The sequence below is a fragment of the Copidosoma floridanum genome, unplaced genomic scaffold (genome assembly GCF_036245765.1).
Source record: "Copidosoma floridanum isolate Cflo_tuat_1 unplaced genomic scaffold, Cflo_Japanese_pri ptg000001l, whole genome shotgun sequence".
In the NCBI taxonomy this organism is placed as follows: domain Eukaryota; kingdom Metazoa; phylum Arthropoda; class Insecta; order Hymenoptera; family Encyrtidae; genus Copidosoma; species Copidosoma floridanum.
The window spans coordinates 23262831-23289846 of record NW_028321878.1 but is presented as its reverse complement, the minus strand read 5'-3'; the positions used below and the strand labels follow the sequence as shown (position 1 = coordinate 23289846).

The 27016-nt window shown below is 33.0% G+C and overlaps 1 protein-coding gene across 1 annotated transcript in view; it reads left to right on the top strand.

The window, feature by feature from the left end:
• Positions 1–7283, top strand: part of Rsph3 (Radial spoke head protein 3) — a 47185-nt gene extending 39902 nt beyond the window's left edge. Inside the window, exons 3-7 of the mRNA XM_023390795.2 lie at positions 778–906; positions 3239–3442; positions 3534–3696; positions 4065–4151; positions 7036–7283. Coding sequence (XP_023246563.2) covers positions 778–906; positions 3239–3442; positions 3534–3696; positions 4065–4151; positions 7036–7217 — 765 coding nt within the window. The 3' untranslated portion in view covers positions 7218–7283. The remainder of the gene's footprint in view (positions 1–777; positions 907–3238; positions 3443–3533; positions 3697–4064; positions 4152–7035) is intronic.
• The last annotated feature ends 19733 nt before the right edge of the window (positions 7284–27016 follow it).

Sequence of the window (27016 nt, the reverse complement as noted above, 5' to 3'; positions counted from 1 at the left end):
ATAGCTTACAGCTTATCACTATGAAAAAGGACCATGTGAAAAATATTTCTTCGATTCTCAGCCTGCAATGTCACTTGATCGTTCTCGATTTTGAAAGTAGAACAAGTAGTTTAAATAGAAATTATTCAATTAAAACCTTTATTGTACTGCCTGTCTCTTCTAACAGTAAAAAAAGTTGTTTCTAACTCACTAATTGCAATAATTTTTCTAGTACCTACGTTTAAAGTTATTTTCCAGCCACTTTAGCTGTATTTCCATTGACACAAACGACCATGTTTAACTAAAAAATTCATAACTTTTACTATCAGCATCTTAGGAAAAAATTTTATGAGACTTTTATTATTAAAAATTTTTGGAGCATTTTATAAGAAAAAATGAGCGTTAGTTCACTCAGTTACAAGTCATATCACATAACTTTACACCAAATTTTATGAATGTGATGTAAAGCTTAGAGATTTTTATTTTTTCACCTTAAATTAAAATGTTTGTAGGACTTGCTCATATTCTTTGTAGTTTTGGATTGTTGAATTCAAGTGTTCAGTTGTAATCCAAATATTAGTTTAATTTTTTTTCATAAGCCTAAGATTGGTACTGCTGACTGTAGGAATACTATAATGTTACCATAAGGTGTTTTTACTATAAAAAAAAACATAAATTAGTTTTTTAGTTTTAACTGAACAGTTGAATTTAGTGACCTAAATTACATAGGAAATGCCCATTCAAGTCTATGAAAATTAAATTAATCTTCTATGAGTTGTATAATTATTTAAATTTTAGTTATTCGACAAACCAGATGAATCTGAAGTTGCTGTTCAAACAGAATACTTTCTGGACAGACCTTCTACACCTCCTTATTGTCATCCAAAAACAGGCGAAGATGCATGTACACAAATCGAGCCTGGTGATGTAAGTTAATTATTCATGAATCAAATTAGTAATTGCTCAATTTTTTATATAACACAGTTATGGCCAACACACAACTTTTTGTGCTATATCATAACTCTTAGTAAGTAATTGCATAATTTAGAAAATAAGTAGTGATTAATCGCACCAGGATATAAAAGTATTATCACATAGGTAGTCTTAAGGGCATAAATGCAAAGACAAAACCTCAGATAGTCTAGATCTTGGAAATAAATTAAATTTAAAAAAAAGATGACCTACAACTTAAAGAACTAGCAGTGAATCTAGGAAAATTAAGACATAGATTTTACGAGACGTTTTAGAAATAGACAGAGTATGTATTCTGCAATTTAAAGTTATTTTTGAACCAATATCTACTTGTATAAATCCCCCAGGCTTAATGCTTCTCAACAAAATTTACACAGTATACATTTTTCTATTGTAACTGAATAAATAAGTAAGCTCCTTATTTAGGGTTAGATTAGTTTATGAACGTAGTATAGAAACAGTATATTTTATGGCAGGAACTTATAGGCTGAAAATCAAAAGAATGTTAGAACTAACCGTTGTTAATTGCAAAATGTGTCAGTTGACAATACAATATTAAGAATACTTATAATCAATGATTCATTAAGCTTCGAGGAAATCAAACACACATTTACACTTTCTTTCCCGTTTTCTGCACTTTTTCTTCTTTCTTCTCTCTGTGACCTCCATCATATCCTCTCCAGAGGACACGTGCACACGCTGATAGTAAAGACAAGCGAAAATGATACAATTCCAACATTCCCCCTTGGTCCAAGAACTACAAGATGTAACTAGGTGATTTTTGGTGGGCAGCTCAGAGTTGGAAATGGATCCTTTATCAGCTGACGATGACTCACAGCTAGCTATAAGAAGGAAAGCTAACTTGGTAATCAGGTGAACGTACATCTCCGTAGAAGTTTGGATGGTGTCAGTTCTCATAAGACCTTCTCTGTCTGGGCTGACAGCAGTCACTTTACCCAGAGGCCATTAATCACATGACATCACGGCTCCAACAGCTCAACAAACGTGTACGCATTTCATAACGAGGTTCCAATCTGTGAGTAAATCTGGATGTTCAGATGGAGGCTTTGAGTCCAACGCTGACTGAAGAGGCGTGCCAACAGATAGTTAGCGTCAAGGCATCTAAGTTGTCAGCAGCTCCGGAAAGAAGGCCATTGGATGGCTATTCCATCTCGATGCTGACGTAGACGATAGAGAATTCTGTATAAGTTGAGTAACAAAAGCTCTTGAGTTTTTATAGATGGCTCTTAATGAATTTTACAGCAGCTTTCCAATGGCTGCCAAAATGAGGCGCTCCTGGTGGAATAGAACGCCAAGAAATCCCTTGCTCGGGCGATGTGTCAGCAACGGCATCCTGTTTCAGCTCAGCACAGTGCAGCTCGAAGCTCAACGTCAGCACCCTGAATCGCATCAAACTTATGAAACTACATAATATACTGAAATCAAAATATCACTTCTCCTCCTTAATGACATTACTTAAAAAATATATCGACAAACCTTAGTTAATCTTAGCCATTTATTTAGCTAAACTGCAAATTGCAGAAAAACTCTAAAACTCATAAACGTGCATATGACAGGTCGAAAGAGCAAAAAACAGCAGGACGAACGAGACTCGAAATCATATCATACATGGATATGAAAGAACAAATAAAATTTAACAGGTCCTGCCCAATATGATTTAATAAAATTAATCCCTGGCTACGATTAAGCTGAGCGTCGGGGCCACCACGCAGTTGATAATTAAGTAACTTGGAATTTCTTGCCTACTTTTTTAAATAGTCTAGAGTAATTCCAGACTGAAACCTCATTGTACTAAGGGAAAGAAACTTAGATTTCTCGTTGTAAGGCCCTTGACACTAAAATCGTGTTACTTTGTACTTAAAGATCCTTTTTTTGGTCCGCTCCGCACTCATCTAATATTGTCCCATTGCTTTTCGCTCTCTCATCACCTTGATTTTCCCCGATAATCTCACTTTCACGTTCTCTGCTTATCATTCTTCTCCTTTCCTTTTCCATCACCAACGATCCCTAATCTACATTCGATTTTCTGCTTAATCAAATAGTATTCTTACCACGAAATTTTGAAATTGAAAAGAAAAGTATTTAGTCATTTATACGTATACCTCTCAGAAGATTATACATTTATATGGTATATTCTGAGTCAATTTCAGCCTAACTATTAGCCCCACTATTTATGTATTTAATCTTAGAAACTAAAAATAACTATTCTTTAAGAAAGACAGATTTTTTTTTAAAATAAATACATAGTCTTATATTGTTTTGCCAGCTTTTCGACTACGATTTAGAAGTCCAACCAATCTTAGAAGTCCTTGTTGGCAAGACTATCGAGCAGGCACTGATAGAGGTCTTTGAAGAGGAGGAATGTGCGCGAATTCGTGAACAACAGAGGAACTTCTACGAGCTCCGTGCTACTGAAATAGCTGAACAGCAGAGACTTGAAGAGCAAGACAGACGTATTCGCGAAGAGAAGGTATCAATCACCAAAGAATAAATAAGAGTAAATCGTTATTCATAATTATTTTGACTAAAGTTTAATTTAATTTTCTACCCTGCGTGTACAGGATCGACGAGTGAAACAACACGAAGAAGCAGTAAAAGTTCAGTTAGAAACTGAAGAAAGAGTTGCAGCAACTGTCTTACTCACAGGCTACATAGCTGAGTTACTGCCGGCAGTTCTAGAAAATTTGAAAATATCAGGCGTCATTCTCGATGAAATAAAAGCAGGTATTTATAGCCTTATTCTAACAAAGGCTTTTATTTTATTTTACAGTTAAACAATTTTACTGTCATACTGTTGTACATGATTTAAAGAACTCATTAACATTCATTTTCGAGCCCTATACTTGTTAATAAAATTAATTAATTTACTTTTGTGATGAACCTTGTCTTTCAAAACGCGTTGTATTCAGTACGTAATTGATTAAGTGTCACGTAAAGATTTTGTTCAGGACAACAATTAAAGTATTAGCTATGAAAAATTCCTTTCTGACATTTTTTGACAAACAATGAAATTTTAAAGTAAAAAATTAATCCTACATTTCAAAATTTTTATCAGTCAAGTTAGATGTTAACTATTACACTCATATTTATAGATGTTGAAGAAGATTTCATGCCATGGCTGATGAAGGAAGTTAAAAAAGGAATGGGAACTACGATCGACAGTAAAGAGATTTTAGAAGGTGTGTATAAGCAATCATTTTTTTTAAAATTATGTAACGGCTTCAAGCACGAAGCAGTTGTCAAAGACTGCCCTGAGCTTAATACAAAGTGGCATTTGTGTTTATAACTTGCTAATACTGAGACAGTTATTGATAAATTAGTTTTGAAAAATGAGAGATCGTGCTTAAGTATCTTATTATCAATTTTATCTATCCTTATTAAAAATGCTGTTAATTACTAAGAAAAATTTTAAATCAAAATTTTTTTAATTTTATCAAATGACATATTTAGCATTGATCTTTGAATTCACAAATATAAGTTTATGATATTTCATAATATATTATTTAGAAAAAAAAGTTTGTAAATATTTAAAATAATTATACGTGTTTTATTTAATCCATGAGATTTGTTATTATGATTCCACAATATATTATTTTAACATATTTTCTATGAAGGAAATTTGATTTCCCTACTTTGGCATTTTCCAACTTGTGGACGTTGACGGGGCGTTTGTAGGAGAAATAGAGTTCGCACCTAGTGTGCATCCAACCAGATCTAGCACAAAGTGTATCTCGAGCTCTATTTTGCAGGTCCCTCAGACCTGGTATTTGCCCTATAGTTATGCACTACCAAGAACAAAAACTTTTATTCATCTAAATTTAACCTTACGAGAAGTACGAATTTCTACGTAACTTTTTCGATGTATTTTCACAACATAACCATACTATTTAAAGTGTGGTTCCTGCGAGGAACTTAGATTACTTTATGTTGTATCAATATAATAGTTAGAATATTTGAAAGGATCTAGTAATCAAAATTGATTACCAAATAATTAACTATGGAACGAGTGAGATTAGAAAAAATTTAGTTCAAGTAATTATTTTTAAACTATAGAAGCTCACCCAGGCACCAACACGACTAAGGTAATAAATAGTATTTTACAATACATGGTTGTGTCATTGATCCTTCCTCTTGTAGCACTTAGAATTGATAAATGTGATAAAAAGATAAATACCAAAGATGAGAAAAACATGGCATTTTACCTGAACCGTGAAATTTTGTCGACGTATAAAAACTAGAATGAACTCTTGCATACCTCTAGTTCACATTTTCAAGGCAGAAAAAAAACAGGCATCGCTATTATCGTTACAGAATGCATCAAGGCAGTTTACTTTTAGAATGATAGTCTTAAGACAATTACTTTTATTTTTTCAAGTCTCTCATATTTACAAAAAGTGTCTTAGTCCTTGTTCTTCCTTTTTTTGATGTTTATTTCTCTGACAATTGTTAAAAAAAAGCCATTACCGGAAATCTAACGAACGAATCTCTGAAGTGAAACGATGAGACTATTCAATTATTTGTAGATGTAATAAGGTCTTGTTAGTTATATTTAAATCATAAAAACTAGTTTGAGTTAAAGTTGGAACAGTGCATAATTTCAGGACTTTTTAGTACTCAACGCATTGTAGATAGTGGATAACAAAGGTTAACGGATTTATTATGCACTGAGAGAAGTACTTGTTAGTAGTTATCTTCATCTGTGACCTATTAACTAACGTGTAATATGTATCCCATGTGGCACCATCTAACGTAGTGCAGGTTCATCGTAAATATGGCATATTAACTATTAACATGTCGTCGGTGTCAGTTAAAATTTAAAAAGTTACAAGGAACATGTAAACTGATTTTCTGTTAATATACTTATACGTTGATAGTAAAGAAATCCTTCTCTCAGTGAGATAGTAAATATGAAAGCCACATTAGCTGTAACAATTCTAAATATTGCAGTTGTCAAATGTTAAAGAAAATAATTACACTAACATCTACATAAATTAAACCAAGATGCCACTAAAGTCAGTGATAGACCTTTAATTGTTAGTATCGAAGCGCAACAAAGTAATCTCGCCCGTGAAAATACATGAGTATATTACGGAATGACAGTTAATGACAACTCTATTTGCTTTACTCCATCATTAACTATTTTTACAACTGTAGATACATATTTAATTTTTTCTTTAAAACAACTGTAAAGTATACTACATACAATCGTTATATTTACGTCTGACGTTTCAAAATAAACATAAAACTCAATAGAGCGCAGTCAATAATGTATGGAGTTCTTAGGAGTCCCAAAATTATACATTTTTCTTTTATTAGAGCTGCCGTCCAATAGAAAAAAAGTATAAGTGACATGAGAGACAAACTGTGAAAATTAAGGAAAACTAAGTTTCTTTAAAAATCAATCATAATTTGAGTATTGGACCGCGGACAAACCATTTTTTGTATAAATATGATATTATTATTCTATTTTCCATAAAAGAAAAACGATTTTTCGATGGGAACTACGAAAATCTGTACTTACCACTTTCTAACTCGGCGAAATTTCCTCGTAAAAAAAGGGTAAGCGCAAAAATATAGCTTATTCTATGGGGCTTACCCTTTTTCTACTTTGGAATCCAAGGCGGTGCTCATCGACTTTACAACGTAAAAAAAGGGTAAGTGCACGATGTTTGCCTGGCGTGATTTCCACATTTTGTGTCACTTACCTTTTTTTTTGATCACTGACGAAAATTATTAGCAATTTTTCCAACTTTTGTTAAATTATTACTAAATCACGTTATAAGATATTTAATTTGTAGATATGCTAGACGCAGAATTTTCTGACGAATTGATTGGTACAAATAACTCATTTTCGACAAAAATGTCACTTACCTATACTTTTCTCCCGTTGGACGGCAGAAGAAGTCTCTGTTTTTATTTTTACTTTCTCTTAGGTCTTGTACATAAAAATAGAGCTCTTTCTTACTATTTATATGTTAGTCTATACAAATACGTTTAAATCAATAATTCATTTAAATTAATATTTAATTAACAATTCTCTGAGTGGTTTCAATTTGTTTACAGACATTGTAAGGGAAATAATTGAAAGTAGAGCTGATACTTACAAACAACTGGGAGAAGAATATGATTCAAGAAAATCGCAGCCAAACTTCTTTGAAGACGTATGCAAAGGAACAGCTGAGTCTGAAGATTGCATATCAATAATTGACAATGAAATCAGTGGTTACACAAACCATATTAATTGAGATATTGGTACCTCGATTGTTCTTTACTAAATCATTCATTTAAATTAATGGAAAGTGCAAAGCATTTCTTACAATAAACTACAGCATTTGATGATTCGAAAAATTCAAAACATTCATTTTCTTATAATAAAATGTACTTACGATTTTCATAAATATAGTTTTAACAAAATACTGACCTAAAAGTTCTTTTTCCTAAAGCCTAAAAAAAAAAATTCTGTAGACAAGACAATAATGGGTGAATGACTAATTAAGGTATAGTATATTATGTATGAGTTTCTTTATGAATCTCGTTACGGCCCTCACCTTCGGCTCAAATGAGTTTCGTTTACTGTTTTTCCGCCTGAGAATCTAAAATCAAGCGGCAAATATGCTATTTTAAGGTTAGGAGGTGAAAAAATTAATATAAGGAGCTACACTGGGTACATTGTGCTATAAAAAATTACTTAAAAAACTTTTCACATCTCACCTTAGTTATTCCTCCTACACAGAAAAAAATATGGGATTTGTTATGAAGCTTTCTCCTGCACAATTTTTTTTGCAAAGAATTGTAAAATTTAATAACAACGTACAGAAAAGAATCACAGGAATTTCTACCGTAAAAGCAACGGTGATACTGTGATGTATTGTTGTTACGTAAATTTTTACCGCAGTGGTACATGAATTCTTACCAATTGTAAAATTTATCCTAAGTCCACCATAATTTTTACTGTACGGCAACGGTAAAATTTCCCCTGAAAGAGTACATGGCTATAGGCTACGGTGTCACGGGAACAGGAGAAGGCTGACCTGCCAATTTGTCTACTGCAGTGCGGGCTAATCTACAAATTGTAAATCTATGCGGATATTTGCATTAATAGAATTGGTACTTAAAGTATTTTTGAAAACATAATGCAGTCCTCTCTCACTTAAAGCTATTCATAAAAGATACACTTTCTTTCATTTATACGAGTACTAATTTCTGCAGTACAGATCTTACGTCTATCTCGTTATGGCCCACTACAGCAGACAATTGGTCAGCCATTTTCTCCAGCCCTTATGATCCTGCAGCCTACAGCTACGTGCTTTTTCAAGAAAAATTTTAGCATTTACGTACCTTCGTAGAAATTTTTACATTTGGCTAAACTTTCATCAAAGTTCATGCGGCTAACCTTTAGCCAAACGTTGGCTAAACATGGGCTGTGAGAATATCCCAAATCCAAATTTTTGCTGAAATTTTTGAAGTAAGTATAGCCAATGTTGATCCAAACTTGTAAGAAATTAAATCAACACTTTAATATACAAGTAGACTGCATATACAACACATCGAAAAAGTCGTGCAGGAGATGATCTCGAACCTCGGCCAACAAGATTCCACATGCGACACAAGCACGCTTAACCACTCAGCTTTGACGACATGGTACAAGCTATAACACGAATCGTCTACACATCGTACCCTATAATTTTCTTTGAATCGTGTTATAATATTTACTTAATAATTTTCCTAAAAAAATTTTTTATGTGAATTCATTCAATTACATTTACCTGTACATGAAAAAATATTTTCTTAGTGTATTGTCAAGCGTAATCATGTTCGATCAGAAAATTTTAGGTGTACTGTAATTGTTTCACATACAATTAATTGTAATTGAATAAATTCACATAAAAACTTTTTTAGAAAAATTGTAAAGTCAATTTTATAACATGACTTAAAAAAAAATTATAGTATCGGTACGATATGCGTGCATGTGTGGCACCCGCAATCTCGGTGGCCGAGGTTCAAGACCAGCTCCTGCACAACTTTTTCGATACGTCGTATATGTAGTCTACTAAAAGTTAAAGTTCAAACTAAGTTTTTAGAAGTTTGGATGAACATTGACTTAAATTGAGTCAAATATTCTAGCAAAATCCAAGTTTGGGATTTTATCATTTCCGATGTTAAGCCAATGTTTGGAACTTTGGCAAAAATTTGGCCAAACGTAAAAATTTCCACGTAAGTGCAATAAAAAATTATAGTGAATTTTAGAAAAATTTTACAGTTAGCATAAAAATTACCGTAAATTGAAGTGAAAATTGATGTACTAGTGCTGTGAAAGATATTACAGGATTACCGTAGCTTTTTCGGTATGAAGTACTGTGATTCTTTTCTGCGTGAAGGTTGAAGAGTTATTTATTTTATGCATTTTTTTACAGTAAAGCGTGAAATTATCTTACGAAATAAAAAAAAAAGTCTCAGGTCTGACTTTTCAGTTTTTTTATATAATTTAAAACAAATTTTGTTTACCTTGAACTCTTTTCATTATTGACAGAAACAAAGGAGTTCCACTTTTTTTTTTTTTTTTTTTTTTTTTTTTTTTTTTTCTTGTATACAAGTTACATTGAATTATGGTTCTAGTATAAATGATATTAATTGTCTAACGTCTGACTTAAGAAAATTTAGTAATATAATTTGTTTTCTGCTTTACTGATTCATAGGTTCTTTATTTGGATTACTATAATTTATTTATTTAAAGTGTTGGTTCTAAAAAAATTTTTTATAATGTAATAAAATGGCAAGTTGTTATTTTGAGACCTGATTTCCCATTCTATCACCTTGAATTCTCAACGAATCTATCTCAAATAGGGCTCAAATTATTCTTCGAGGTATGAAGAATTTTCGTTAATTCTTCGTTTTTCTTTAGCAACTACTAATGTAATAAATAATTTCAAGCTATGAAATCCAATTGACTTCATTAATAAGTTAAGAAACATATTTATTACATAACAACAATATTTGGTTGTAAGTATGAACGATTGTTGGGTAAGAGTTAATTAATTAGTACAGAACATTAAAAAATTATTTTGTTCTATGCTCTTAAATTATAAGAATGTTGTCGATTGATTTTCTTGTAATGGCAATTGAGAGATAATGGCAAGTATACACAATCATTTTTATTGATAATTATGAAACAGTTTAATATTTTTGCTCGTTATCTTATCAACATTTTCTTCCCGTACTAATGCTTTATCTCCTTCTACCTCTTTTTTTTCTTCTTCTCCTTCTTTATCATCTTTATAATTGTCTATGTTCATAAACTTTCTTTTATGTTGGTATATGTTACAACAGTGATTTATTGTGCATTAGTACAAGTTTCTCTAGGGCATAAAAGACACAAGTGTGTACAATGTAAACCATGCTTTTTGCAGCCACGCACCGTAGACTGACAACCATAGAGGCAATGGCAAGATATTCTTTTTTAAACATCAGATAACAGAAATTCTTCGGAAGGGTATACTAGTGATAACATATGGGTGTAGTTATCTATCTTCAATCTGTGGATTCTTCTTTAGTAGTTAACCAACTTTGTACCTGTAAGTAACCATTATAACAGTGCCATGAAGCTACGCCCTCAGTTCGGGGCAGAAATCGTAATTGAAAAAGTTTAATAATTTTCAAAAAATCGTGTACCTCAAATCATTCAAAGAGTGTTACATTTTCATCGGTGTAAATTCGAGCACTAATTTCAAGTCCATTTTTGGCGATGAGAAATGTTAACAACGTTAAAGAAAACTAAGCACCAAGTTTTTTATATTAAAACATCATATGAGAAGGCAGTAATAATTAAGTGTCCTGTATTCTACCTCCCTGAAAAATCGTTAATACTTGCATGTGTAAGATAATAACAGTAATACAAGTAATTGTATAAATATTGGAGTATCATGTTGTATTAAGTGTAAAGGAAGCCGTCAGAAAGAAATTTTGAAATTATTACAAATAAATTTTTTGATGGATTAAAGTGCTCTACGTTCTTTGAATACTTTATTTATTAGTAACGTCATCTTCTGTTATGCTGTGCAGAATTTAATCATGCAAAGACATTTCGAAACAAACAGAAAAACAAAGCTTCATAGAGCAATTAGTGTAGTACTGTACTTGCAACAGCTATGTTTAATTTAGAATGTTGTTGACACATACTAACTTAATATTATTATGATCTATCCTGTGTTAAAAAAAAAAAATTTTCTATTTACTATGCTAAGATCGGAAGATATCGATTGTTTTGCCGACCTCGTCAGTTTAAAGCAAATCGCTTGAAAATGTGGTGTCAGCACTACAAAAAAAAGGCGTGGCTTAAATAGGTGGCCGGAATATACCAGTGCCATTATCGAAATGTTTTTTAATATGATTTTAGGATTCTTAAATACAGATGATTGGGCAGGAGCTGAGCAAAAAGGTTAATATCGACGAAAATTTTCGCCTATTTTTCGTACACTAAACTTTTTCCATATTTTTTTTTAATTATACTTCTATAGGCACGTTATACACGAAGGTTAATCAACGATTTAAGATTTTGACCTTGACAAAAAGTGTGACGGAAGTGTATTTTGCTTGATTCTCCCTCTTCACCTAGCCCCCAGTGACGTATTTCCGGTTTCCCTTACACCACATGATGCCACATCACACCACCACACCACACATTCTTAATTAAATGAGTTTCATTTTTTTTTCTTTTCAACAATTCTGATAAATACAGAGTAATTTTTTTTTTTCATCGATTTTTTAGAAAACTTGGAAATTAGTATATTTCAGCAGATCACCTTTCCAATGTATTAATAAATATTTATCCATATTTATTTAATTTGTTACTTTCACAGTAAATAAATAAATGCTTACGCAATTTTATATATTTTCCCGAAATTTTTAAAAATTAAAAAAAAATTTTTAGTACTGTACAAATACAACAAATAATTTTTATTGAGTTTCGTTTTTTTATAATTATTTCATTTGTAGTTTAAGTTATTTTTTGACTTAAGGACGTTCTTCACATAGTAAGTGGGAGAAAAGATTAGAGAAGTGAGAGGAACGCCAATGTGTGTAGTAAAACTGGCAATTGTTTTTCTCATGTGGATGTACTCACATATATGATTTTACACACCCTTCATCCCATCTTTCTAAATTCATTTAAAACCTGACTTTTGAGTCCATTTGAAAATTCGACAGTTTTATCAAAATATAATTTTTTGTACCCAAAAAATTAAGAGATTTCTACAAATCACATAAATGCCATTTAACTTTATTTTTTCATAAGGTAATATGTTAAATACTGATTTTTAAAATGTAACATGCATAAAATAATGGTACAGTCAAACGAGCTGAAAAATTTTGTAGTTATTTTGTTTGATATTCCAATATACGTTTGGTGTTTGAATAATATCTGTCAAAAAAACCTATGTGTCATAAATGTCATGAAGGAACATTTACTGGCTTGTACTACTATTCTACTAAAGAAAGCTATACTACAGGATGGTTTTTCTTAATTTTCTATATAAAATTGTATTATGGGTATTAAATATAGACTAGGAATAAGTGTGGGATTATATGTGATAGATGTAATCAGCATCAGTACTAAGAAGTTATTCTGAAATCACCAGAAGATTCGATGAAAGCCCAGTCTTGAACTGGCCAGCCTATATATTATTTTTATTGTATTGTGCCAAAATGTAGTGTTTATAGTTCTTAACTTATACAATATTTACTAAAATCATATCGAATTACTGTAGGTATACTCACTTCCACGATAATTACACCACCTTCGTACACAATATTGTTTCACTAGTGGCCCCCCGTCCCGGCTTCGCCCGAGACTTACTAAATGGACCACCGTAGTGTGTTGACATGTAATATGAAACTTTTTCAGCTAGAAATTTTACCATTTATTCCTGACACTTCTCAGAACAAAAATCTTCTTACTGAAAACATATTTTTTCGCAATCCAAACAGTTTATTTGGTCAAGTAAAAAGCTGTAAAAAGTAATAAAAATACAATTAAGCTGAAAAGTACCATGCATTCCTTATGCCATAAAATAATCGTTGGCCATAAGGGGCCATTGATTCCCAGTTTCTCCTGTATAATTAACGAAAAGGGCTATTTTTTTAAGCTGTAAAGATTTTCAAACTCCCAAAAAATATATACTTAAAACAAATTTGTTTTCTGGAAATTCAAAGTGATCAGTGATCCGTTGGGGGCGAAATGTAAGAAAATAAATAAATACAAGTAAAGTGTATTTAAATTTTCCTGCGTTGATTTATTGATGTGCAACGTTTCGCTGACAATATGCGTCAGCCTCATCAGGCGCAGGTACGCGAAAATTCGTAAGTTTGGTTGACTTACTCGTCACCTGTCGTGCTGTCGACTGACAATGCCTGATGAGGCTGACGCATATTGTCAGCGAAACGTTGCGCATCAATAAATCAACGCAGGAAAATTTAAATACACTTTACTTGTATTTATTTATTTTCTTACATTTCGCCCCCAACGGATCACTGATCACTTTGAATTTCCAAATTCACCGGAGGGCACTGATATATACTAACAAAAAATTTGTTTTCTCTTTTCTCACAACTTTATTACCAGGGAAACAACGTTCTGGAGTTTAATCTCTATATTTTTACCGCCACGAACATTCAAATTACATTTTCTGCTTATTTAAAAAATCTGGAAGATTTCAAAAATTACTGTAGGGGTATAGTAAAAAGCTGATTTTTCACGGAATGGACTCTTTATTAGTCGATTTTGACACTGCTATTTAAAGCTCGATAAATTTTCTGCGTCAGTTTCTTGACGACTGAAATTGTATTCATTATATACATTTGAAGTTCTCTTTCCAATTCACCCTCTTGCGACTTTTGGCATGCTTAAGACCCCTAAAGGCTGTGTTCTGTCAACTTTGTTAAGTTCTGATATTTTTGTTGGCAAGGTAGTTCGACGTCCGATGGCCCTAAAAAAGACCGATGACCTTTTTAAGTAAACTCTTTCTTGACTGAAGTTAACAGCAATTGTGACTGCCTGAATACCTCAGGGTGATCTTCTCTGGCCTCCTGTTGAAGCCCTGGACTGATCAGGAGAAAAATTACAAAGTCCGAAGTTTTGGAGCTAGTTGTAGAGATCTTTCCTAACGTATCCTGGTATAACCTCGAAGATGTTGGTGTCTAAAGTACCTTCTATTTTTTGCAGACTCAGTTGTTTTGGTGATCTAAGGTGGAGAGATTGGTTCGTAATGCTTGCCTGTTGGAGACTGTCCCGTTGGCTCAAGCTTTTTTTTTTTTTTCATAGTTGTTAGGTTCGCCCAGCGCAGACGTTGGAGAGGATCGGTGATTCCTGGTTGAATACTTCAAGTTGAGAGAGTAATTCAGTATAGGGTCGTCGGTCACCGGTGTTCCCAGCCTTGCGATGAACAACTCCACTCGTGATATCTGCCAGTGAATGACTGACTTGGTTCAATAGTGGCCGTCTTTAGTTAACATACTCTTTCAGTCGACGAATCGCTTCCGGAAATGGTAGTGAAAACATATTTGTTGGCAAAGTAGTTTAAATTTAGGTGGCCCTTGAAAGAAGCAACGAGATTGATGGTTAAGTAAAGAACGTAAATACTCATAATGGCCCTGACAAGGGCCAGTGGTGAAACTTCCAGCTGTTATTATTATTCTTGATGATGAAGAGCTGGCTGCAGGTAGCTTGACTCTTACCCTCGAAGTCTCTGTGTACGAAGACCATGATGGAGGGAGGTACGCCGTTGACCAAAGAATATCTTGTTTTCAGGTCGTTCCCTGGATAACCAACCGCTCATCGTTAGTCAGGAAAGTGGGCCTAGAGAATACCTCCTCTGTGGTTATGCAGTTGGGGACACGACCACTGAGAAGAAAGCCATTGTAGCTACCCGTGCTCCTCACGGCTGTCTTCCCTGGCTTGCAATTCTCTTGCAATTCTCTGATGGCACCAGGCCGGATAGTGGAATGGCCACATTACTCTAAATAATTGGAGCAGGTTGTGCTCTGGCTAGACACATCTTCTGGTATCCCACTGGAGATGTTATCGGTTACAAAATTCTTTCTAGGTGACTTGCCCATTGGAGAAGAGCGTCATCGGTAACCTGGATACATCCAGCTGCATGACTAACATTTACTTTCTCGATGCAGTCTGCCGATACTTTTGAATTGAAAGGCAATACGTTTACGCCAGAAACTATGATAATCTCTGCCTCTTCGAACAAAAAATTGGATAGTTTCTCTAGATCAGGCTTTCCATGTCCCTTAATAGTGGCATAACGGATGTAACGATCAATCATTGAATCAGAAATTTTTTTTATAATCTTGCTCAACAGATTGGAACTAAACAAGTAGCCTTGTTTATTTAAAGACATTATTGCTGCTACAGAATTTTTTAAACGAGTAGCGACTAAAGTCGTTTAACTTAGTTACTTTTTTGCTCGTCAATTTGCAGTAAACTTTGCACGTCACTTAAAATCTTTGTTAATATTATATTTTGTGTTCCCGAATCTCATTTTCAACGTCTTTATAATCTCATGCGTACTGTTTCCGGTTACAAAAAAAGTGTTGGTGGCATCGCAAGCATCACCTTTAAACGACTTGGAAAACTTGAGTAGATTCTCTTGGTTTATATAGCCATTTTTCTCGATTGACAATTCATACGCTTGCTTAAATCTGCTCCAATCAAGTGGGTCTCCAGTGAACGCCGGCAAAGGCTTCGATGCTGTTCTGTTAAGTAACGCAGAATTATTAGTCTGAAAAGTAGCTTCTTTATTGGCTGTCAAAGAAATCTCAATAGCACTTGCCAACCTACTAAAGATTTCACCTAAATCTGCCTGATTTTTTGTACTATGCATCTGAGTATGTAAATTTCTGTTTTAAAAATAGCGATTTAAGTTCTCTTCACTACCTGACATTTCGTCAAAATCACTATCACTGTTAAGCAGGTATCCTCTTCGTGTACTGGCAATCGTTGATGTAGATCAATCTCGAGTCGTAGTGATGGTATCCGTCGTTGTTGTTAGTGTTGGGATGAAAGAGCAACATCAGCATCGACGCAGTGACACGTGAAAGGTGCGTATCCTTCAGCTGGAGGGACGACCGGAGCCGCTGCAAAGTTAACGTCAGAATCAATGTGGTGATGCGGTGCTCGACCGTGAGCTACCACAGCCGCTGGAGGTACGCCCAAAAAATTCGGTGACGTGGGGCTTGACCACGAGCTACCGCAACAGCTGGAGGTACGCCCACGGCTCCTAAGCCAGCGCGACGACGTAGCGCTTGATCGTGAACTGGGGCTGGGGCAACAGGAACCGTCTCCAGGTTAGGTGTCGCTGGTAAGTCAACCTGATTGGCGTGACGACGCTACGCTCGACCGCAGACTGGGCGAGGGATTGGGGCTGGGGCGACAGGAACCGGTACTATTTCTGAGTCATTTTCGTCATGAACGGGAGGATGAACTGCCGCTACAACTTCTCGTGCCGCTTGTCCGACATTGTCATCCAGCTACAATCCTCTGAAGTTGACAAACTTCTCTCCACCTCCCCCAGCTCTCCAAAACCAGTTTAGCCTCGGAAACTCTTCCAAATCCATTTTGGAAGAACTGCTGCCATTTTCCTCCTCCAAAAGTCACTGCCGTCTAGCTGGTGGTTCCCCTTCAGGCAGATTTTGACTCTTCCGCAAGGTTTGAAGGGCAACGAAATTTCTTTTTTTTTCGGAAACTTTTATTTAATTTTGTTTCCCGGCCGATGCACCAAAAAATTTTACCGATTTGTTATATTTTGAAAAAAATAAAAACCGTACAACATTAACTTTTTTAAAAGAATTAATTTCTTTTCTTTTCTCTAACGCTTTACGTGTAGACACAGCGACAGCTTAAACAGCAATAAATTTTCGAACGCTCGCTTGTAGTCTAACTGAAAATAAGTTGAAAATTAGTAAAAGGAAGTGATCGTCATCTCGTAGAATAAAAGCACGTCGTGACCGAACGCTGGCGAGAGATTCAAAATCTCCCGTTACTAGGCTCTTCTCACTTTACCGATTTCTTCAATAATCGTGTGAGGAGAGATAGGTGCCCCCAATCAGCCCTTATTCGACTGATCATAACACGATCTCATAGCTGTGTGAATACCCGCTATGTAGACATGTCTTTACATTGTTTAATTAATACAACAACAAACGAGCGTTAACAAACAATAAAATTACCTTGTTACAACAAATTAAGTGTAACGTATTGTTGTTATTGTATTGATGTATTGTACTGATCTATCTTAAAAGAATCAGTATCTTGCGACTGTCGACAGAATACGCCGTGATCTGATTGGTCGTGAGGGACGAAAGGTGGTACATTTAAATGTACATATGAGATCAAGTAGACAAGCGCTAGCTAATCGAGGTTGTTTTATTCGTTTGAGCTTAAATTTATTTTTAAAATTTAATCATTCGATCTAAATTACATAATTATTAGAAATGTGTTTAATCAAAAAAGTTTGAGGGGTAAGCGCGTGGAGAGCGCAGGAGGCAAAGCCCCCTAGTAATACTAAATATCTTACTTGTCTTCCTTCGGCGTGTAAAAACTTAAGTTGAACTCCGAGTTGAAAATGCGTTGATACATATCCTTACTAACAGGTCTTCAACATTTGTTGCTCCTATGTACTCCTTAAATAACCTAAACGTTTTTGCTACTGACAAATTTTCTTCTACGTACAACTTTTGAGAGCTCTTTCTGCAGTAGTGCGGTGAAATGACAGGAAAGCTGTACTGATGTGATTCTTTACTTGTCTTTTCATATCTTCTGCGTAGTTAAATGGACTATTTTTCAAAACTCCCCTTTTATCACCATTCAGTATTTGTGTCGCATTTGCGGTCACTTGCTTTAGTACTGCAGTTCGAGCAACTTGATTGGATGTACCGAAATTAAAATGTAAATTTCTATTTATTTAAAGTAAACAGAATTTTTAATAACTATAAAAATAATTGATAATTTATTGGTAGATCTTTGTTTCGTACGCATTAACTCGAACATGCAATCATGAGATATTGATAAGGGTGATCCGACATTTTATTTTAAATTAGGAGAATGACAGATTTTTACTATGCTTTTCCGAAACCTTATGCTAAAATACGAAATAATTTAAATAATGAAAAAATCATAGTTTATACGTAAAATGTCAATTGCTATCCAATAGGATTGAATTTTTTATTGGAATAAAAATTCTGAGTCGGATTTAGTAATTTTACAAAAAATCGACAGACCCATAATGTTCCAACATGTTTGAAAGCTTACACTAGCCGTAACTTCTGTCTAGATAAATATTTAAAACCTAAGAAAGAAGTATAATTAAAGTTTGTTCATAATATACTATGATGAAAGCTCTGCTAAAATTACAAACGATAATTCTATAAAAACTCACAGCTTCTTTACAATCGTACCAAAAAACGTCAAGATCAAAATTTTTTCGTAGTAAAATCCAAGACTTAGTCATAAATTTTTCTTTAAAAAATTGGCTTATATCAGTATGCCGATTGTTACACTACATGTCGTATTATAAATGTATTTGCAAATGGTATAGTATGGCGATACATTTTTTCATTTAACATTATTACACTTATATTTTGATACAAGACTTGAAACTTACTGAGCGTATTCAGGAACATCGTCCAGTATATTAATACCTTTCCAGTAGATGTTGGTAAATAACAGTCAAACGTATTTTTTGTAGTAACCTTATCTAATATTTGAGCAAGTTCAACAGATTCTTCACTACCTCTACATTGCTTTGGGACTACTCAATTGTTGAAGCAAGTCCACTGCTTAGCTTTATTTCCTAACAACCAGAAACTATTAGAAACATCTTGTCCATCAATCAGCTCAATTCTTTTGTTGCATTTAAACCTACAATAGTCAGAGCAAGGTGGTTTCATTACTTTCGCTCTTATAGGTCCATTACGTCTAACGCCTGCCATTCCTTCTACGTCAGCTTTTTTAGACTGATTACTTATCCACTTATCTTCCTTTTTTTTCCATTTTTTGTCAAATCTTTTTTTACAACGTTCAGTTTCATCTTTCTTTTTTGTTTTCTAAAATGACCTTCTTCTGTAGGCACTTGTAGTGTTGAGTCTCACACGTTTACTTCACTTGAGGAGTGTTCAGTATTCAGAGACTTGAAAATAATATAAAATATAGGTACTCGCAGAGACTTTGTATCAACCATTTTTTTTATTTAGCCTTTTTTTCTGTCTTTTATTTCAATATACTCTCTTCCATACAATGGCAAGTCATTGTCACAAATAGTTAAGTAACAAAAAGTTCGTGCTTTATACTTAAAAAAAATTATGATATAAAAAATATTTACCACTAGTTGCTGACACTTCTAAAGATACATTGAAATTGGAATAATTATTTTTGTTTGCTTGTATATTATAACTGATGCAAGCAATAGATATAGGAGTACACAATACTGAGTCATTATTGCTCGATACTTTACCTGAGGATGATCCCGTCAGAAAATGATAATTGAAAACAGAGGAATCAGACAAATCTATAAGAAAAAAAAAAAAAATTAGCTTGTTAAATACATACTTCTAGTATTTGGCGGCACGTGGCACCAGGGCTAGAACTAGGCCTGACGAACCCGTTATGCTTACCTTATGTAGATAGGCGCTAGATGCGTATTTTATTTTTCTACAAAGGGCACTGTAAGCGTCTAAAAGTAAAGAAGGTTTGCAGTTAAAAAAAAGTATTTTTAGCGAGGAGCTAATATATTAATTTGTACACAATAATTTTTTTTAAAGTAACTATTCTTTATCATAATTAAAAGTATGATAATCTAAATGATTATTAACTAGTGAAAACATTTTAAGGAATGCGATTCCCACCATAAATATCATGATAATATATATTCCAAGTAAAATCCTAGTGGATTATATATGGATTTTACATGTAATCCAATTACATTTAAGGAGTATAATGTGTCAATCTTTTACCTCAACATTTTCTAAGAGTCAAAAATAAACAATAGCAGCTAGCTATCTAGAAATATCCGTTAAACGTTTGTTTTCAGACTTTATATTTTCAAATACAATGCATTATTTAAAAATGGCTCATCATACTTGTACTATTTATTTGTGTAACATTAGACTAAATTAAATATATCTATTATGACCACAAAGGTTTTTTTACTTGCATAACAGTATTGAATCTAACAGAAAAAATTATAAAGTTTATTTGTTACTAGAATTATATTTATAAATTACTCGTTAAAGTTGGGTACCATAATATGTACAGTTTATAAGATAGGTTATGTGTGAGTTTATCTCTGTTATTTATGGAATTATCATAAAAATTAATCATTTATTGAAGGTAAAATAAAATTTTCTTGTGAATTCATATGGATACATAAAACAATGTTTTACAATACATAACTGCTGCAATTACTTGATACAGTAAGTTGCATAACAAACACATAAATTTTCATATTCCATGAATAGAGACATTTACCTTACCACACCTGAATACATTGAATAGCAGGTTCAATATGTATACCTTTAGGTATGAATTCGCTTGTTTACGTGCTAAGGTTCGCCTCCAGTTTCGGACTGTCAACATGTCATATATTTTTTTTTGCTCAAAAACCTTCGGCTTCCGTGATTTGATAAAAAAAAAGATTATTTAAACAACCTGCTCCCAGTTTTTGTAGAATGTGGCTCAAATTTTAGCTTAAAAAAGCTAAAACTTTTGGTAAAAAATCAAAATGCCTCTTAAGACCAATGATAAAATTTTAAATTTAGAATGTATTTTTTTTTTCGTCAGCAACATACTCTGAAATATGAACTGTACATCCATTAAGTGATAATTTACAACGGATTTCGATTGACGTGCTATGGCTCAACTTTCAAAAAAGAGATGAACCACCTTGAAGCATTATGCACCAGTTTCTAACTAAGATATTTTTCAAACTGAATGGATGGGTCATTTCAAATTTTCATGAAATTTAATTTATTTACTATTTATAATTGTAAAACTCGGTTATGAAAAAATTGAAAGAAAATTTTTGAAGTTTATAAGCATCCGTGTGGTATGAATATAAGATTTCGTTTATCGAAAACTGCACAGCTTATTTCTCTAAAGTTTAAATACTTTTTTAGAGGCATAAAATTAATATATAAAATTTTTAAATGAATCTAAAAAAAAAATTTCTTTCGGGATGATTCCCTGAACATTGACAGAAAACGTTGCATTCGCAACATCGCAACATTGTTCAGGAAGTTGAAAATTAAATAGAATTGATATCAATACTGGGTTTAAACTTTTTTTTTCACACGCAGTATATAGCATAAAAAAGACTCGTTAAATTTTCAGGGCACAAGGTTACTTGAAAGATGAGAAACAAATATTTGTGTGTCGAGATAATTGCAACACATAACCATATGGGGTATCGCGTTTTTCCTCCTTTGTATTAGATGTAGTTTATTTATTAACATTATGATTTAAGTAAAAAATTATCGATGGCAAAAAATTTGTTTTATGATTCTATTTAATTTCATACAAAATCTCGAGAGTATCCTCCTAAAGGAGACTACTGAAGGGGAAAGAAATTTATTTCAAATATAAGTATATGGCTATTGAGAAAAAATTTATATGTAATCAACATAAATTCTTGTGAAACTACAGTAGAATTTACTAACCATCAAAGTAAAAATTACAGCAACGATTCCATGGTCTAGGCTTCACCTTTTTTTGTGAGGTAAAAATTACAGTATGTTTTTTCTTTGTGCTCTTACTACAAATAGTTGACGTTGACATATTTCTAAGATGTTTTTCATGTTATTTAAGTTTCAAAGTAGCTTTAATAAGCTATGTCAGCAATAATTGATGAAAATGTTGTGAATCTGCTACAAGTGAGCTATACAATCTGTGACGTATATTGAGTCTAAATTGTTAAAACGTAATTTTATAAATATAGTTATAGATCTTTCTTTTAAAAATTACAATTTTTGATATTCCTTTTCTAAAGTTAGGGAACTTCTAAACGATCTGGAAACACGAGGATTAATTAGCATTATTTAAGAACATACGAGCGCTTTTCTCAGCGTTAGATAGCACTGATGGTTTTCAATTTTTTTGACACATTAAAATAATCATACAGTATTTGGTTAGGCGGAATTAGTGGTGGGTAGATAACTTACCTAAGGTATATGTTACCTAGTTTTTGACATGGTCAGAAACTAGTAAGATACCTCATGATGTTTCTGACATTACTTCTGATATTTTTAATTGAAACAATCTTCGCGCTAAGGTTAGGGTATTTTAACCATTTCAGTCACTGGTAGCTCGTAAATCGTACAATCGTCTCACGATTTGTGCCATTAAAAAATACAATTGTAAGTTAAGTGTAACACAAATTAAAAATTATATTTGCAAGTATTTTTCGGGTTGGTAAGTGATAATCAGTCTTTGAATAAATTTTCTGAAACATATCGATTCGACGATGGTAAAAGGAATATTACAGCCAAAGAAAAAAAATGCCTAGTAACCGATCCAATTCTTCTTGATCAGAACTGTCAGCTGCAAATAATTTTTTTTAATTCTTTTACTATTGAATATTATTTTTAAATGTTTTCATTAACGTTATTACTTACAATCTCATCAATCTATCTTAACAAAAAAAAAAAAAAAAAAAAAGGTGCCTCCAAGTTATTTAATGTAACTAATCAAATATTTTGGGCACAAAAAACTAATTTTTTAATAAAATATAAACTAAATAACTAGGTTAATATTCAAGTGTGTACCTTAGTTACTGACGTTTTCGATATTTCTGACACGTTTTGTGATATGTCTTTGACATTTTGACATTTCCTGACACGTAAATGTCAAAAACCTCTGAGTTGCGTCGGAAACCCACAACTGGGTGGAACCAATGTTGCACTTTTTTGAGAATTTTCTGGCCTCGTTTGTTTTCATAGAATGACTTATAACCTAACAATTGAAACCACACGATCCAAAGTGCTCGCTGCCGTTGTTTGCTTTTGACGAACTATTTATAACCTAAAAATTAAAACAACCCGACCAAGGGCGCCTATGGCCTTTTTTATACATTGGAAAATCACTATTTATCATCTAAGAACTGTAACCACACGATTTAGAGCGCTTACTTATCCGTTTGTACTTAAAAAAAAATTATTGAAAATCTAAAAATTAAAACTCAACATGTAGTGCTCACTAACATTGTTTAATTATCAAATAATTATTGTTTATAATCTAAATACTTTAACCACACGAGCCAAATTACTTGCCTTGTTGCCAGCAATATTATCCTTATGTATTTCTGCATCACACTGCTAGAGCACTTTATCAATTTCTTTAAAAGGAAAGATAATTCAAAAAGTCAACTGATTGCAGTGCGCGCGCATGGGGCTAAATATTGGCTATGGCTGACGTTTGAATTGAGAAAAGTTGTTGTACGTAATCATTTTACTACAGGAAAGAAATGAATACACTGAAAATAATGATTCTTATAATGCAGTGGGCACTTAAAAGTAGGGTTGACAACTTTTTTTTAATTCATTTTCTTCTAAAATCTTTTATTACCATCAAATATAACTCGGAATAGTTTAATTTGCACAGAAATGTGTGAATGCTGTTCAGGAAAAAATTTCTCTAATCTCGAGCATACTAAAGTAACGATTAATGAAGAAGACTGCTTATTCGCTATGCGCCTATGTCAGGTGGCACCATTGAGTGAGAGAAATTGGCCCCCGCTAAGATCGCCAGAATGCACGGAGTCTTATAAGAACATTTTTTAATAAATTAAAAAGAAGGTCATTAAGAGTGAATGGACCAAATGAATCAGTGATTTGAGTGTGTCTTATGGTAGTGTACTGTAATAAATTTTGTTTGGTGTTGCCATGTGTACTTCAAGATTGAAAAAAATGAAAATATGGATTGCAACTATGAGAACACAGCATATTTGAGTGCATATACATGCTTACACTTGTGTAAAGCTAAAAAAACACAAGTACTCCATGGAAACGTAGTATAAATGTGTAAAAGTTAACCTAACATGTCATTAGTATTAATTTTTATTGAACACTGTGTTGTGAGAAATAGATAAATTTAAGCAGTACTTGTGTTTCTCAAGCTCCATACAAGTGCAAGCATATGCTGTGTATACACATACATATGTTGTGTTAGCACAGTCGCAATCCATGTTTTTATTTTTTCCAATCTTGTAGTACATATGACAACACCAACCAAAACTTATTACTGTACATTAACATAATACACACTTAAATCACTGATTTATTTGGTCAATCCATTCTTAATAAACTTTTTTTAACTTATTAAAAAGTTTTCCTATAAGGCTCTATGCATTCTGGCGATTTTAGCGAGGGAAAATTTCTCTCACTCGACGGCGCCACCTGACATAGGCGCATAGCGAATACGACGATGTACCCGTAATACCCTCAACCCCGTACGAAAAAACTAGACAAATTGAAAGACGGACTCCGTAACGATGAAACACTAAAATTTGTAGATAGTCGATAGTGATTGCGAAAGTATATCATCAAAAAAGCTAAATATAATGTTCAAAAAAACTGAAATGTAATGTTCATGGAAATCGAAATAAATATATTTTTTATTACAATTACTTTTTCATTTAATTTGTTAATTGAGTATGTTTAATGTATAAGACAATGTTTGTAACCGCATAATTATGTACAACTTATTTGAATTGAAGGCCAGCCGTAGTTCGTGTTTTGCCCTATGCGCACTGCAACTGGTGGGCCAACTTATCGCAGTCGCAACGCTTGTTGGGAAAATAGATATGCAAAATTGACTGAGATACTAGCAATTGATTGGTAATAAAATTATCTAAGTCAGATTTTACAAAAATCAATTTTTGTTTGTTTGTTATTATTACTAATAATAAAAGCGAAATGTTTATAAACCGACCATGAAGTTTGTAATAACACTTCAAAGTTTTACTTTGAAAAATTGATTAACAAAAAACTGATACTTATTACTCAATTTTATAGATAGCTGTTTATTATGCAACTTAAAATCTACATTTTCTTATATTTTGACACTAACGTGTTATTAGCAATGGATAATGGATTTTCAGAAAGGTTTATTTAATAAGAAATTTGATGATACAGAGATTGACGGTTGAAATATTCCTGTAAGAACAACAGAAGCGGAGATATTAGCAAAAAACTTAATAAAAAATTGAGGGTTATTCCGCATTCCTGGGAACATTCTGAAGGAAAAAGACCAAATATTTTTGTATCGGAGTATAATAATTATCAGAGTTGTATAATTGTACCAATTATATTGGTATCACAACACGTCACGTGACTTTCGCGATATGTATAGCCGAGTTGGAGTAAATTAATATAGACCTTATAGAGAAATGTGTTTTTATTGTTTTTTAAGCCTGAAACGATTTTAATACTATAAAAGCTGGCAAATAAGAAGTTTTTAGGGAAATAACGGTATTGTAACTAATTTTTTTCTTTACTCAATCGTTACATCAAGCTTGAAACCTTACTTTGAAAGCAAGAAACACGCGTTGAACCTGTAAAAATCCCTCCCGCCCCTGCCTGTATATAGGTGTATAAACAGGACTTCTGTGCAGGTGAAATGTGCGTTTCTCACTTTCAAAGAAAGGTTTTAAGCTTCTTGTAACGATTGAGTTATTGGGACAAAAATTAGTTACAATACCGTTTCCCCCAAAAACATGTTATTTGCCAGCGTTTATAGTATTACAATCGTTTCAGGTGTAAAAAAAATAAAAACAGATTTGTCCCTGCAAAGCCTATGTTAATTTACCCCGACTCGGCTACATATATCGCAAAAGTCAGGTGACGTGTCTAGATCCCAATACGTATTGCGTTTATATTTTTTACGAATTCTTGTTCTTTATGGTGAAATTTGCTGTAATAAACTTCAGTATTTTACAGAAATTATATCTACTACGAAATATTTGAAAAAATCAGTAGAAAGCCCAAAAATAAAATTATCGTTGAATTGGTGTTGAGCAGTAATCCCCAGTTTAAATAGCGTCGAATTAAGGCTGGGACATTATCGCAGTTTTTTTATTAATGTAAATTGCGTTCTGTGAAGAAAATTTAATTTTTCCCGTTATTTTTTACTTAGACTTCGGACTTATATACTGTAGGAAATTAATATCTGCTTTTTTCAATGAAGTAGTTTGCGACTCATGATTTTAGTATAAAAATGATAAAAAACGTAAAATATGTATACAATTCAATTCGATGTCATTGAACTCCGATGGCTTAGTGATTTGCATTCTATCTGATAAGTCTGAAAAACTTCAGAGGCATGGATTCAACTTCAATAAAAAAATATCGTGATTTTTTTCTTGAATTTTGTCGATAGAATACGTATCTAGGGTGCTGAAAAACTTATCTAATTATTTAATCCATCAGTATTCTTTTTCTGACGATGTTGAGACTTTCAGGGGCTTTCTTTCCAAGAAAGCCAACACCTTGCTCATCGGTAAAGTCATTATCGGTATTAATAGGCAGTATGGTCAGGTAGAAAGTAAGTGGAAAGAAGGGATCTTTTCATTTATTTGATACCAGCAAGGATGTACTTGACACGATCGCTCCGCCCTGCAAAATAGTATCCAGTAGAATAGGTATCCGAGTCATCTAAGGGGAACTTTGTACTAGAGAAACACACGATAGGTATGCACGCGAACAAGTTCAAAGCAAAAATAGTGAAATGGTGGAAAAATTGCAGGGAGAAATCTCGGAAGAAGGTAGTCACGGCATACAAAACCCATAATTAACTATATTTGATGTTGTTTATGAAACCACACGTGACAAATAAGAATTATTGTATAAAAGTCGTTCCTTATTAACTGACAAATGCTTAAAACATCATTTAGTCATAATCTGAGCTATAATTAATTTTTTACGCATAAACATTTTTCAACAAATAGCAGTACTTCCCTAGTAGAAATTTTTTTTGTGATTAACTAACAAAACAAAA